The 14,855-nt window shown below is 43.4% G+C and overlaps 1 protein-coding gene across 1 annotated transcript in view; it reads right to left on the minus strand.

Moving 5' to 3' along the window:
* CFAP61 (cilia and flagella associated protein 61) overlaps positions 1-12,203 on the minus strand; it is a 252,242-nt gene extending 240,039 nt beyond the window's left edge. The window contains exons 1-5 of the mRNA XM_060032942.1: positions 12,061-12,203; positions 4,761-4,911; positions 1,732-1,808; positions 868-935; positions 505-631 (exon numbers count right to left, since the gene is read on the minus strand). Of these exons, the coding sequence (XP_059888925.1) occupies positions 505-631; positions 868-935; positions 1,732-1,808; positions 4,761-4,911; positions 12,061-12,203 (566 nt within the window). The remainder of the gene's footprint in view (positions 1-504; positions 632-867; positions 936-1,731; positions 1,809-4,760; positions 4,912-12,060) is intronic.
* Positions 12,204-14,855: the final 2,652 nt, after the last annotated feature.

Raw genomic sequence — 14,855 nt, forward strand, 5'->3', positions numbered from 1 at the left:
TGGAAAACAGAATCTGCCACAGCTATTGCCTTGAGATTGCTGACCTTCAAGGCATGTCATGTGGGCCATGGATGGTAAAGACTTTCAGCTTGGAAAACTCCTCTTTGGGGTCAACAGAATCCTCATTCACTGAATGCTGGAAAATAGGTGGGCTTTACTGGGGAAACTAAATAGGCAGAATCATTTCTATGTTTGTTTTATTTGAAAGTTGTTTCACTCAGTGTGGAGCCAAGGATTGTGTGTCTTCAGAAACCCTTAAGTAGGAAATGCACAGCTTTGCTGACCACACGGCACCAAATGGGTCTCATCAGATATTCAGTCCTGCAAGTTATGTCATCAAGGGGAATTGTAAACATCTCCAAATGAAGTAATGCTTCTGGTTATTATAAAGCGATTTCATTCAAGCTATAATCACTTACTGTAAGAAGTGGCAATTTTTAAACTCTTTGTAAGGTAACCGTCAGGGTAAAGCTTAGGTAGCAAAAGACACGGCTCCACACTTACCTGGCTTTGCGGATGTGTAGCTGAGGGTAGTGGCTGTGCCTGTGACATATGTGCACGGCAAAGTCCTCATCATATGTCAGGCTTGGAATGTTCCCCACTTGGTCGAACACAGTTATGAGAGTCGAGCCTAAATCCCAGAGACAAAGAAGTGAGGCCTCGATTTACCAAGGAATGACTTTAGGACTTCAGGGCAAATGTAGTTTCCATTCTAATGTGTGTTTTAATTGTTACAGTCGAATGGGCACATTATACATTGAGGACCTGGAGACCCGTGGTTCTTATGTCCCATCCCCAAAGCCCCATTTTAAGCACAAATTTCCTACGTTAGCGACTGGGGTCAGGAGGTGGTGGAGGAGGACTTACCGAGGCTCATGTAGGACGGCACAATGAGGAATATGAAGTGCAGGTCTGGCACCTCCTTGAACACGGTCCTGGCGAGGGAATGGGAGAGGACGGGGTGTCAACAATCCTATTAGCCAGCACCTGGCGAGACGAACGCCTTCACTACAAAAATAAGGCGTTCATAGATCCACCTGGGTGCCCTGCTCCCTTGCCTGCAAAGGCAAGAACGTCTTCGAGGCAATTCCTTTTTCTTCTCTGCTTTTCCCTGGATTCCAAATGCCCCCTCTTCTATCTGTTCCATGGAGGCAGCGAGAACCGAGGCACCATGTCCACGCGGTGCACCAGGTTTCTGCTGAGATTAACCTTTGCCCTGGCATCTGGATGGTCTGGTGTGACACTGCAAAGTGACTTGAGAGCTGAGGCCACCACCCCCAAGTGTCTATGCAGCCTGTCAGAGACCCCTTGTGGCGGAAGCCCTGCGGGTCAGGTTTCTGCAGGCGGTCCTGTTAATAACATGTCTAAGGATGAGATTGAGGAAAACTATTTTTAGAAACATCCAAGCCTGTGACCTCTTCTCTTCCCCTCCTCCCCCCAAATCCATTTTTTTCAAATGACCGTGTGACCTGTTTGCCTCCAACAGTGGTAGTTAAAGGCGTCCATTCAAAGGAAGGATTGTATTCTTTCAGAAACATCACCACCGTTCAGAGTAAATGCTTGACTAGAGCCAGAAAGTACAAGCAAATTGAACACCTCAAAGAATTTCCTTTAAAAATATTTTTTTGACTATCCAGATAGTTAAAGACATGATAAAGACATGAACGTGTCTCGTCTACGATGCTGCTGCCACTGCCCCATGTCACTGTCTGCCACGCCGTGGCCACTCACCGAATAATCTCTTTGCAGCAGCCGACAGAATACTCGTCCACGGCCACAAAGAGGTGCATGAACAACGTGTTCAGAGGCTGCAGAAGAAAAGAGGACACGATTAGAGGCTGAGTCAGAGCAAGGGGAGGGGTGGGAGATAGGGGGAGGGTCTGGGGGCAGCCATGGCACAGAGCTGCCTGGTGTTGATGGAAGATATTTTATGTCTAAAATAAGGAGACACCCAGGCAGGGTTCGAGCCACTTTCTGTCCTCCTAGCTTGGAATTATTCAAGGAAAGGGGGGGTCGTAAATGAGTCCAGCGTGTCAGGCCCTTCCTCCCGCCTCACTATGGCCGCGGGCAGGGGGGCGCCTGCGGGGGACTGAAGTCGATTCTGAACTCAGTGGTCTTGTCCCCAGGGCGCCTCAGCCCAAGTGAAAGACAATCCTCCTCCCCCGGGGCTCTGGAGTCAGCAGCTGCTGCTCTATTCAAGTGACACCAGGGAAAGCGCCTCTCATGAATTTGGAGGATGGAAGGCAGATGCCCCACTAGGAATCCAACGGCTTGTTTTGTTCAACATTCCCAGAGTCAGAAGCAAATACTATGCTCGGGACCCAGAAAACCTGGGAGCGGAAAACAAAGTAGCAAGATTCTAATATGGCTTTCGGGTCACGTCTTTAGGGGTTTTAAAGAATGCTGCCCCGTAACTTTTTTTTTTTAATTTTATCGAAGTATAGTTGATTTACGACACTGTATTATTCTTCCGTACAGCAATGTGACTCAGTTGTACTGAAGACTTTCTAAGTGGCTGGTCATGAGGAGTTGCTCTACACATCCCCACATCCCTCTGTTCAGCTCAGTACCCCTGTGTTTATGGACAGATCCTCAAATTCTAGAGACAATGCAAATGGGAGGGGGCTGAGTGGTGAGGTGAGGGCAGTGCTTGCACCTCGATCTGGACAACAGGAGCACTTCTGTGTCTCTTGTTTCCTGAGCAATTTCATAGATGGCCTTGGATGACCACCTGCACATCCGTGTGCCTCGGTCTCCCCTCCTGTTGGGTGGCACGTGCCCTAAGAACACTCAGAAGGTGTTTATCAGACGTAAAATGGCGAGAGAAGAATCATGAGTTTAGTTCATGAGCTTGAAAACTCCCCAGAGGCAAGCAACACGAACTCCAGAGTCCAGATAACAACAGCGACAGTGAGAGTTCAATGTCGCAATGTGAGCACTTCCCATGCGTGGACTCACCTAACCCCATGGCATCTGCTTTACATTCTGGTCAGGACTCGCCTTGCTAGCGCATGGTTTATGACTTGGCTGATTTATCCCCCAAATTCTCTCTTCCATCAAAAATATTACAGTTCAATATTTATTCCTTAGCTTTAAGATAAAAATCATTATTTTAGTTGCAGATACCCCCGGGGTAGGTAAGCCATTAAGTCATAAGCCTCTATACCCATGCTGTCCAACAGGAAAATAATTCAAGCCACAAATGCTGGGAACATATGTAATTTTCAAGTTTCTAGTAGATATATTTTTAAAAGGAAGTAAACAGGTGAAATAAATGTTAATATATTTTATTTAACCTAATATATTCACATTATTATCCTTTTAAGAAGTCGTAAATATAAAAATTCTCAACAAGGTATTTTATACTCTTTTTTTTCCTACTGAGTGTTTGATGGCCAGTGCATATTTTATACTCAGAGCTCATCTCAGTTCAAACTAGCCACATTTCAAGTGCCCAAATAGCTACATATGGCTGATGTACCCTCCAGGACCGGCCCAGCTCTACACTATTGAAGGAAGTAGTTTAAAAAGAAACAATTTTAAAAGAACAAGAAAAGGAACAAAAGGGGAAAGAATTTAGGAAGAATGATGTTAATTTATAATTCTCAAAAAGATAAAATCATGACCCTAATGCAAATACAAAATGCACGTATCAGAGATTGATTCAACCCATCAATCCATGAGGCGACCAGTGAGATGATACAAAACGATTCATTGCACTTGAGACGCTGGCTTCAGGCAGTTTTAATGAGGAAATGTTAGAAGATTGCCCAGCTAGATACAAAAGAGTTCAGGTCCCACTGGGCCAGAAACTGTAACCTTTGAGGTTATCTCTTCCACCACACTGAAGTTATTTACATCTCAAATGAACAAAAATCTACCAGTTCATCACTGTTCCTGCGGAACTGTAAAATAGCTCAGTCAATAGAAAATCAATCAAAAGTACAAGCACAATGGAAAGAATCTTGTTGGCCTATTTCCAAGCTTGAGATAATTTTTCTGACAGTGGTGACTGCGAGCGCAGGGGACCAGGGGGAGGCAGCCTCTAGCTGAACAGATGCTGGGTAACTAAGTGCTGGGCTGTGCGTGTTTGCGTGTGTGCGCGCGCACGAGTCCACTCGTTCACACCGTTGCCATTCCCCAGGGCTCCGGGACGCACTCTTGAACTCCACCGACAGGGCAAGCGTGCTGCCCGCAGTTGCAGCCTCAGCCTCTGGCTCTCTGCAGCAACTGGCCCGGATGCTGGCCTGGCTCTGGCAGCCGAGGGACAGCTCAGGCTACCAAAGCCCAACTCCCCGAGACCCGATGACCTGGCTTCTGTGGGTCGACAGGGTGTCCTCTGTCCGCAGCTGGGAGACATCAAATAAGCCAGAGCCCATGAGGGCACTTTGAAAATTACAGAGCATGACTTGAATCTGAGGCCCTGTTGTCATTATTTCAGGGGCAGATGTGTAAATGGCAGGTCCCTCCCAGCAGGTCAAAGACTTGGGAGCACAGCGTGGAGGCCTGGGAAGCGCAGTCCTGATGCTCCACTAATTCCTTGCCGTGCCCCACCCCCAGTCCTCCTCTGAGGCTTCCTGCTCTCAGACTCCCCTTCCCTCTCCACCAGATAAGTTCATTTCTGTCTGTCATGATGTCACACACTTTCTGTTGTGACTTTTGAACTGCTCAGTCTAAAAACTGAGAAAACCTATATGCAAACATAGGACTTCCCTTCCAAATTCAAGCTGTTCTCATAAGCAACGTGCATGGTTACTCACTGTGCATGGGATTTCACTGTCCAGCTCCCGGAACACGGACACCCAGTCGTCCTGTGGGGCGACATTCCAGTTGGGATAGTCTACGAAGGTGGCCTGGGCCATGATCTCCTCCTGGTCATTGTGGAGGGTGATGGCAAGGTTTGCCTTCTCCCTGCGGAAATGATTCCAATTGCACACATGAGGAAGGTACCAGAAGTGAGATGAAGAGGTGTCGTTTTCTCCCACCTTTGGCTACTGGATCTTGGCAACCACTGCACGAGATACGTTAGCCTATGGAAGAGGTGGGAGCGATGTGGCAGCAAGTATGGAAGTGCATCTTTCAGGACATCTGGTGCTACCAACCCCATCTTTACAGAAAATTACACTTCATTAGAAAGGTGTCACGTCTATGATATAACGTGTCCAATACCCCTCCCTTGGAGACAGGCTGGGGAAACCGTTGACCGTAGTCTTCCCCATCCTCTCCATGTTGCCAGCTCCACTGTGTTGCCCTAAACACATACATTTAGGATGGCCAACTGGCCCACGTACGTGTCCCTCACACACATGCACTTCCAGTACTTAATTATTTTCTTTAAGCCAGTTCACTTTTGGCTGAAATAAGTCTATTCCAATAAAAAAATTTTACATCGCTATCATAAATGGAAAACCATTATACCTTCCTATAAACAGAAGGTAACTATAAAAATGAAGAGATGACACTTAAAACAAAAATTGCTCTGGGGCTTCCCTGGTGGTGCAGTGGTTGAGAGTCCGCCTGCCGATGCAGGGGACACAGGTTCATGCCCCGGTCCAGGAAGATCCCACATGCTGCGGAGCGGCTGGGCTCATGAGCCATGGCCGCTGAGCCTGCGCGTCCGGAGCCTGTGCTCCGCAACGGGAGAGGCCACAACAGTGAGAGGCCCGCATACCACTAAAAAAAAAAAAAAAAAATTTCTTGCATGGTTTGAGTCAAATCACTTGGGGCCCACCAGAGCTGTGGGCACCTTTGGGAAACACTGTGCTCAGGACACCAATCTCAGCACTTCCAGCCACCATCCCCTCTCACAGGAAGTCACAGTCCTCAGCCACCGGGGACTCCACCAGGGGTGCCCCTGGCCCAGGCACTGCAGCTGGCTGCCCTCTGGTACCGAGAACAGGGGATCCACACAGGGTGCTCATTAGCGGGAGGAGGTAGCCCCCCAGCTCCTCCCGTCTGATTCACTGAAGCCCCTACCCCTCATTCCACTCCCGCAGGGCTCCCTCCAGCTCCTGGTCCTCTGGGGTCCCCTGCTCCGGGCTCCCAGAGCCACGACCTATGGCTTCACACTGACAGTCCTCGCTCTAACCCAGATGAGAAAAGGCCCAGGGCACGGGACCACGGAGCATCAGCAATGATAGTGATAGAGGTGGTGGAGGAGGAAGTGGGCAAGAGCTGGGACCAGGCAGCTGCCATCCCCTCAGGGAAGCAAGGGAAATGTGTTCCTGGAATCCCAATTTGAACCTGAAATGCATTTATCCATGGGAACCTAGGGTGGCGGTTGTGTTCTGTAGTACAATTAGCATGGTACTATATGGCACAGACATTAGAGATTAAATAGGCTTTTGTGGGCAGCCAGCCACCAATAACATTGTTTCAATGGGAAAATGCACTGCAATTTCCAGAGAGCCTGACTACAAAAAGTAACTTTGGCAGCATATCCTTTTGTATGTACAATTTCACTTCTTATTACCTCTCAGCCAGTAGGTCCTCTACAGGACAGATAAAAATCATCGTGGGAGCAAAAGAGGGAGAGGAGGGAAAAAGGTAGAGGGAGAAGGTGTGTTTCTTTAAAGCTGGTTTAAAATTATTCTTTGTAATAAGCCAAATCCAAACCAAAGGAGCCCTTAAAAATATATAGACACAAGCACGAGCACAGGTATGTATTTCACAGAAAATATATTAAAGCTCGAAGATATTATCCAGCAATAGAAATTAGAGTTCTTTTCATTAGAGCAGTGCTTCATTTATTCAATTGGTTGAAGGAGTTTTCCAAGTTCAGCCAACACTCGTTTTACTTAACCGTACTTGGTGGAAATCTTGGTGAAACAGTGTCTCCATTTTCTGCCTCATTAAGCAGCGTGAGTGAAACAGGGCTCAGAGTCCCTTTACGTGCCCCTCCTCATGCTCTGAACCGTGGAGCTTCCGCCCCCCCTGACTGCACTGTGCCATCTGCACACCAAGTGGCCACTCTTGTGGCCCTTTCCCCACTCACCCGCTCTGCCCAATCCGCTCATGTCCTCCCCTAAAACTGAGCAGGGTTTTTAGGTGAGACCACTGTTACTCATTCCTGTATCTCTGTGACTGAGCCAGCAGTCAATAAAAGGAAACTGAATAAACGAGAAAAGAAACCGCCAGTTTTAGAAATGCCCGTAAGATGGGTCTGGAAGCTTGAGGCTGGCCGGCGAGGGGATGGGAGTTAGTTACCTAATGTGAAAACGAAAGGCTACAAGGGCTGGGTAGCAAGGGAGCTGTTTGGGGAGCTCCAGGACACTAATGAAAATATAAATTTACTTTTACTTCTGAAAATAGGCTGGCTTCTAAGGCAGGTCTCAACGTTATAAGGGCCCCATTTTCACATTAAAAAAACTTTCACTACTCCCCTCCCACATGATGTAAGTTACGCTTTTTGTAACTGCCAATTCAGAAAACACATAAACACATCAGACACATGGATTCCAGGAACCCTTACAGCCACTCCAAGGCCCAGCAGGGGTAGGGTGCTCAGGGACCAGGGACCAGGGACCGGCACAGCACATGTCCAACACATTCTATTGGATGAGTCACAGCTCCAGGCTAATTTCAGAGGCAGAGACTACAGTGCAGGGAGGAACACAGAAGCCCAGAGAATAGGGGAGGCATGGGCGCCTCCAATGTCATCAACGCCCACACCTGCTTTAGCTGCAACACCAGAGTTAACTTGATTTCACGTATTGTAGGTATTTACATTTACATACGTATAATTATATATCTAACATATATTTTTATTTTCATTCAACTCATGTATTCTAATTTTTCTTTTTTGACCCATGATTATTTATTATTGCATTTAAAATTTTTCAAATATATGGGCGTTCCTTAATTATCTTTTTGTTATTGATCTCTAACTCCATTGCATTGTTGTCAAAGAATGCTCTTTGTGGTACTAACCACTGCTGGGGTTGCTTCATGGCCTAAGAGGAAGTTAGTTTTTATACATGTTTCCATGTCTACTTGACAAGATTATGTACGTTCTAACACTGGCTACAGTGTTCTACATATATCCGTTAGATCAAGTTCTTTAATTGGGTTCTTGTTGAAATCTTTCCTGTTGTAACTGATTTTCAGTTTGCTTGACCTTTCATTTATTTTATATTTATTTATTTGTTTATTTTGCGGTACGTGGGCCTCTCACTGTTGTGGCCTCTCCCGTTGTGGAGCGCAGGCTCTGGACGCGCAGGCTCAGCGGCCGTGGCTCGCGGGCCCAGCCCCTCTGCGGCATGTGGGATCCTCCCGGACCGGGGCACGAACCCGTGTCACCTGCATCGGCATGCGGACTCTCAACCACTGCGCCACCAGGGAAGCCCGACCTTTCAATTATTAACAGAGGTATATTAAATCTCCCATTATGATGGTGGGTATGTCTATTTCATCCTTTGGTTCTATTGATTTTTTGCTTTATATATTTTATGACTGTCATTAGGAGCATGCAAGTTTAAATTGTCACACCTCCCTCAGGCACAAAATCTTTTATCATTATATTGCTATAATGACCCTCTTTATCTGCAATGATCCTTTCTGCCAAAAGTATATTTTGTCTGCTATTTATAGAGCAACAGTAGCCTTTTTTTGGATGAGATTTTGGCTGGCATCTTTTTTTTCCCAAATACTTTGACTTTAAATCCTTCTGTGACTTTATATATTAGGTGTGTCTCTTATATGTAAAATATGACTGCTGTTTGTTTTGTTCTGTTTTTAGCCAATCTGCCCATCTTTCTCTTTAAACTGAAAAATTTTGTTCAAATACATTTATTTTGATTACTGATATAACTGAACTGTTTTCTATCTTCCTATTACATGATTTTAATATGTTCTATGTTTTGTTTCTTTTTTCTTCCTTTCTTGCCTTCTTTGAGATTCAGTTTGTTATAAATTTCTTGTTCCATTTTCCCTCTATAGATCAGAAGCTATAATCTCTACACCTATCTTTAAATGATTATTCTAGCCACGTTAACATATATTTCTAACAAGGTCTTTACCCTCTGCTCCAGTTATCAACTGACATGTACCAAACCACCCCTAAGCTTAGTGGCTTAAAACAATTCATTATTATCCCTCATGGTTCTGTGGGCTGGCTGGGCTTGACTGAGAAGTTTTGGGTTGGGATCTCTCAGGTGATGGCAGTCAAGTGGTGCTGGTGGCTGGAGTCACCTGACTATCCAATGTCTAGAACAGCTCCACTCATACTGTTAGCAGTTGATGCTGGTTGTTGGCTGGGAGCTCGGCCGAGGATGCCAAGTGAAGCACCTGCGTGTGGCCACATGACTTGAGCGTTTAACAGTATGGCATCTGGGTTCCAAGAGGGAGCATTCCAGAGCCCAGTGGAAGCTGCAGACTTCTTATGATCTAGACTTGAAGTCATAAAACATCACTTTTACTGACTTCTATTGGTTACACAGGGCCAACCCTGATTCAGGACAAGAAGGGACTACAAAAGGACTGAATGCAGGACATGTGGCTCATGGGAGGGAGGGGGAGCACCTCTGAATACTAGCTACCAACCCTCCCCCTGAACAATACCTTAAGAGTACTTTCAATCTAATCACATGACTCCCAATTTATCTGCTATTTTTGTCCTGTATTTTAGCTAACTTATTATTCATATCTTATAACTTACCATTTACATTTAATACCTATATTAAATTAGTCATTATTAATGTTATTATTTCATACAAGCTAGATTTTTCTCATATTTGTACATATTTTTGTTTACATTCCTTCTTTTATCTTGGGTTTTCCAGCTGGGATATTCTTCCGTCTGCCTAGAGTATATTCTGAGGAATTTCCTTAATTCAGAGTTCACTGGTAAACTAGCTTTTGTTTGTCTAAAAAATGCATTCATTTTCCCCTAGGTATTGAAAAATTGTTTCTCTAGGTATACAATTCTAGTTTGATGTTATTTTCTCTCCAATATTAAAGACAGTCCACTATCTTCTGGGTACCATTGTTGCTAGTGAGAAATCATCATTGGTCTAATTTTCAGTTGTTTGCAGGTAATTTGTCTTTTCTTTATAGTTATTTTTCAGATCTTCTCTTTAGCTTTGGTGTTTTGCTGTTTCATTATGATGTGGTTAGTTGTAGAATTCTCTGTGTATTTTTCCTATTTGGGATCCATTGAGTTTTCTAGAAGAATTGGTGCTTTTCAACAATTCTGGGCCATTATCTCTTCAAATATTGACTCTTGCACTTCCTATTATCTCCCTTTAGAAGTCTGATTAGACCTATTTCTTAAATATTCCATTCTTATTTTTTGTCTCTGTCTCTTTGTGCTGAATTCTAGGTGATTTATTGGTATTGATGCCCCAGTTCACTACTTCTGTCTTTAGCTGTGTCTATTACAATGTTTGATTCATCCACAGAGCTTTTAATATTAACTCTATTTTTTTCTAGATGGTCTATTAGACTTTAATTCTCATTTTTCATTTTTATGGTCTTTTAAAACATATCTTCTCACTTTAGACAAAGTAAGCATAGTTATTTTATATTCTTTGACTTAATATCTGAAGTCTTTGAGAGTCTGATTCTGCTGTATAGTTTTTTGTTGTTGGTTCTCACTAATGGTGAATGTCTCCTTGTATATTTTTGATTTTTGACTGTGAGCTCATGTTCCTTGGAATTTTATCTGTGAGTATTATTTGAAGTCTGAGCTGAAGCTCCACCCCTTCAGACCTGAGCTGTACTTATTTCAGTGGGTCTCCTGGACACACTACTAACGTGCAACCACTTTTAATCAAATTCTCCACTTCCTCTACTTTATTCAGTCTATGGGTAAACTAGTTTAGGTGGTCTAAAAATGCATTCATTACTTGGGAAGTTTTGAAGCTTTTGGGGACCATGCAGATAATTAACACAGACTTTGAATCAACACGTGCTTATGAATTCTTGGGGAAGGATTTATCCCCCTTCATTCATGCTGAGGTTGAAACAGGCTAGTTTCCTTACTTTTATGCAGTGGGTTTGTCTCCTTCATCCTTACAAAGAACTGCACAGTTTTATACAAAGAAATCTAATACTTCCCTCCTTAAGTGGATGGAGTATTTTTCTTCTGTTCTTTGTGAACCTGTCAAAACAAAACTGTGAGGTTTCTAGAATGCAGCAAAAATCCTCAAGGAGAAAGTGGTGTGGGTTCCTGCTATTGTCCTGAAGTTTCTGATTTCATTTTGACAATGTTCTCTGCACAGTCCGTACGTGTGTGTGTGTGTGTGTGTGTGTGTGTGTATGTATCAACATGTTTCCATCCAGAGGACATCATTAAGGTGTTTAATTCACCATAATGTCAAAAAAAATGAAATCATTTCATTGTTATACATATTTTTAAAGCATTTTTATACACATATTGTTCTCCAACAAAACTGTGCCAAATTTACGTTACATTCATCAGTGTGGTGATCAGAAATTGCAAATTTTAATGTCTTAGGCTGGCCTAGTTTAAACATTTCAATTGTATTTAACCTGAAGCTTTATGAAATCCAAAACACTGTGCTCTCTCTTATCATTTTCAATAAAAATAATGAGGAACAGCATATAGGATATTCATATTCTGGTGTCCAAAAAAAACAAAACAAAACAGGGAGAAAAAAGATTTAAAAAAAAACCTACGCATATTTTGAAGATTAGAAGAACATTTCAACAGCAGTGGCTAAGAGCACATCCAGGCTTTGTCACTTACTAACTGCTGGACCTTGGGCGAGCCTCCACTCTCTCATCTGTAAAATGGGCATGACAGTGGCTACCTCAGAGTTAAACAAGACAATGTTGGCAAAGCACAGAGTCTGAAAGAAAATAAATTCTCAAAACGGGTAGCTAAGTGACTCTACTAGTGGGTGGGGCAGTTGAGATTTGAACCCTAGTTTGCCTGAATCCAGAAGTCATGAGAAGTCTTTTCAATTTACATGTTGTTACAGGACTTAGCGATGGTTGTTCCCAGAGATCTCCCGCTCAATAGGGCAGATTTTCCTGCTGCCCTTTCCTCACCAAGCCCCACAAGGACAAAGGAGTGGAGCCCCTTTGCTATGTACTTACAGAAGAGAGATGATATTAAGACTCCCAAACAGCTTCTGGGTAAATTTTCTAATGAGGTTTTTGATGCAATAAATATCCTGTGACTCTGTTCTTCGGCAGTGAACCACCTCCACCCTTCCTCTTGGAGAAGTGAGTACTGACATTTTTGATCCTGTCCCCGAAAGAGAGAAAAACAGCCCACAGTTAGCCTGAGATGACAAGCCAGTCTGGCTTCAGTACTTACGAAACAGGACATTCCTCCAATTTCCGTGTGGTCAGAGTGAGCGTGGCTGGTGGGACGCATCTCCCCTGGGGGTAGGCTGTGACGACTGTCCCCAAAAACCAGTTGATACGTGTCTCTCCAGGAGAATGATGTTTCTGAGGACTGGCCTGTCTAGAAATGTCTGCAACTGTATTCTTTGTTTCCCACAAAGCTGCTTTAAAATATTCAAACAATAGGACTGAAGAACATTGAAAGGAATTATTTACTGATTCAGGGTCTTCATATTTAATCAGCTGCCATGGCACGTGGTCAGGAGTTACAGGTGAAAAACAGTTTCCGCCCATGGTCCATACAGAGCTCCCCAAACTGGAGCCCTAAGGGGCAGCAGTCCTGAGAGGTATTTTGAAGGGAAAAGAGTCCTGTGGTCAAATAAGTGTAAGAGGCACTGCTTGCAAAGGCCTTCTGCAGGGGCCGCTATGCCCATGAAAGTCTCTGGGAAGCTCCAGGATACAGTACCTGCTTTCTTTGTAGAACTCAGCCTTTCCCACAGCCAATCTGAGGAGAATCTCTAATGACAGCAATGGTGGAGAGTCTCATGTTCAGAGAGACACGGTGGGGATGCTGCTGACAGAACAGCAGGCAGCAAATGAGCTCAATCTCTCTCTCTCGATGTCTCGAGGCCTCAATGTGTGTGTCTCTCCCTCCCTCTCTGTTTCCTTTCCTCCCTTCCTACCTCCATCTCTCCCTCCCTTCCTTTCTGTTTCCTCTCTTCTTTTTGCCTAAGGAAAAACATCTTATTTTCTTAGCCATTGGGAAGTTCACTTCCGCCATTGCACTGACTCTAAGAGCAGTGTGGGAACTTCCCTGGTGGCACACTGGTTAAGAATCCACCTGCCAATGCAGGGGACACAGGTTCGAGCCCTGGTCCGGGAAGAACCCACATTCCGTGGAGCAACTAAGCCAGTGCGCCACAACTACTGAGCCTGCACTCTAGAGCCCGCGAGCCAAAACTACTGAGCCCGTGTGCCACAACTACTGAGCCCACGTGCCACAACTACTGAGCCCACGTGCCTAGAGCCCGTGCTCTGCAACAAGAGAAGCCACTGCAATAAGAAGCCCACACACTGCAACAAAGAGTAGCCCCCGCTCACCGCAACTAGAGAAAGCCCGCGCGCAGCAACGACGACCCAACACAGTCAAAAATAAATAAATAAATAAATAAATATTAAAAAAATAAAAAGAGCAGCGTGGAGCGTTCCCAGTGCCCTGGAAGGCTGCCCCATCCCAAGGTAAGCACCATTCTGACTTCTATCACACAGATGCCCTTGGCCACTTTTTGAACACCCTATAAATGGAATTATACAGTGCGTATGGTTTTCTTTCAGAACACAGTATTATATCATTTGGCCTTTTGATGTTGTTTAGATATATTCTTGCACAAATTTCATGATGACTGTATTCCAATAAAATTTTACTTTATGGACACTGAAATTTGACTTTTATAATAGTGAGTGTATCCTGAAATATTCTTTTGGGTTTTTTTCAATTGTTTAAAAATGTTTAAAAAAAATTCTTAGCTCATGGGCCACACAAAAAATAGATAATGTGCTGAATTTGGCCTATGGGCTATCATTTCCCGACCACCAGAACAGTATTTTAAAAATACAGAGGTAAAAATAATCATTAACCTAGAATTCTATACCTACCTGAATGATCATTCAAAAATGAAAGTGAAATAAGACAATTACTACAAAGACTGAGAGAAATTACCATTCAAAGAACCCAGTTGAAAGGACGAGTAAAAGATGTATATCAGGAAGAAGAAAATTAAACTCAGAAAGGAGCGGAATACAGATGAAACGCTGGGGAGAGACTAGTAAACATGCATGTGTATCTAAATAAGCACTGATGGCCAGAAAAAAAAAAAAGTAATAATGATGATAAATTTTGCTTTAAAAACAATAGCTGAATTGAATTACCAGACAATTAAAAATTTGTGAGATGGAAAGAAGGCAATCAGAAATAAAACATTCTAAGGTGTTTGAATCTTTTAGAGGCAGCTACAGATGATTAAACTTTGTCAAATCAATTGCGTTGAGTTACAAATTTAAGGGAACTCAAGGGAAATACCTTTTTATTTTAATAGCTATTTATTTATTTACTTCTCTTTATCGCAGTTATATAAAATCTCATTCAATTTATCCAAGATTTGAAAAATGAGATAACTTTAAAATGTTTAAATAATAATACGGTGGTACAGAGCTATGGCAAATGTTTTTATATCAGTTACGAATGACTTCCGTTTGAGAAATCAGCATAAAAATTTTTCTGAAAGCACTATTATTTTGAAAGCAGAGGTAGATGTGATAGTTCTATGTACATAAATATATAAATAAGTGACTTGTAACTGTCAAAAATTACCAATGAGCCATCAAGCCATGAAAAGACATGGAGGAATCTTAAATGCATATTACTAAGTGAAAGAAGCCAATCTGAAAAGGTTACACACTATATAATTCTAAAGATATGACATTCTGAAAAAGACTCATTGAAGACAAAAAGTCAGTGGTTGCAGAAGCAAAAGGGGAGGGAG

Source organism: Delphinus delphis, chromosome 15 (assembly GCF_949987515.2).
Source record: "Delphinus delphis chromosome 15, mDelDel1.2, whole genome shotgun sequence".
NCBI lineage: Eukaryota > Metazoa > Chordata > Mammalia > Artiodactyla > Delphinidae > Delphinus > Delphinus delphis.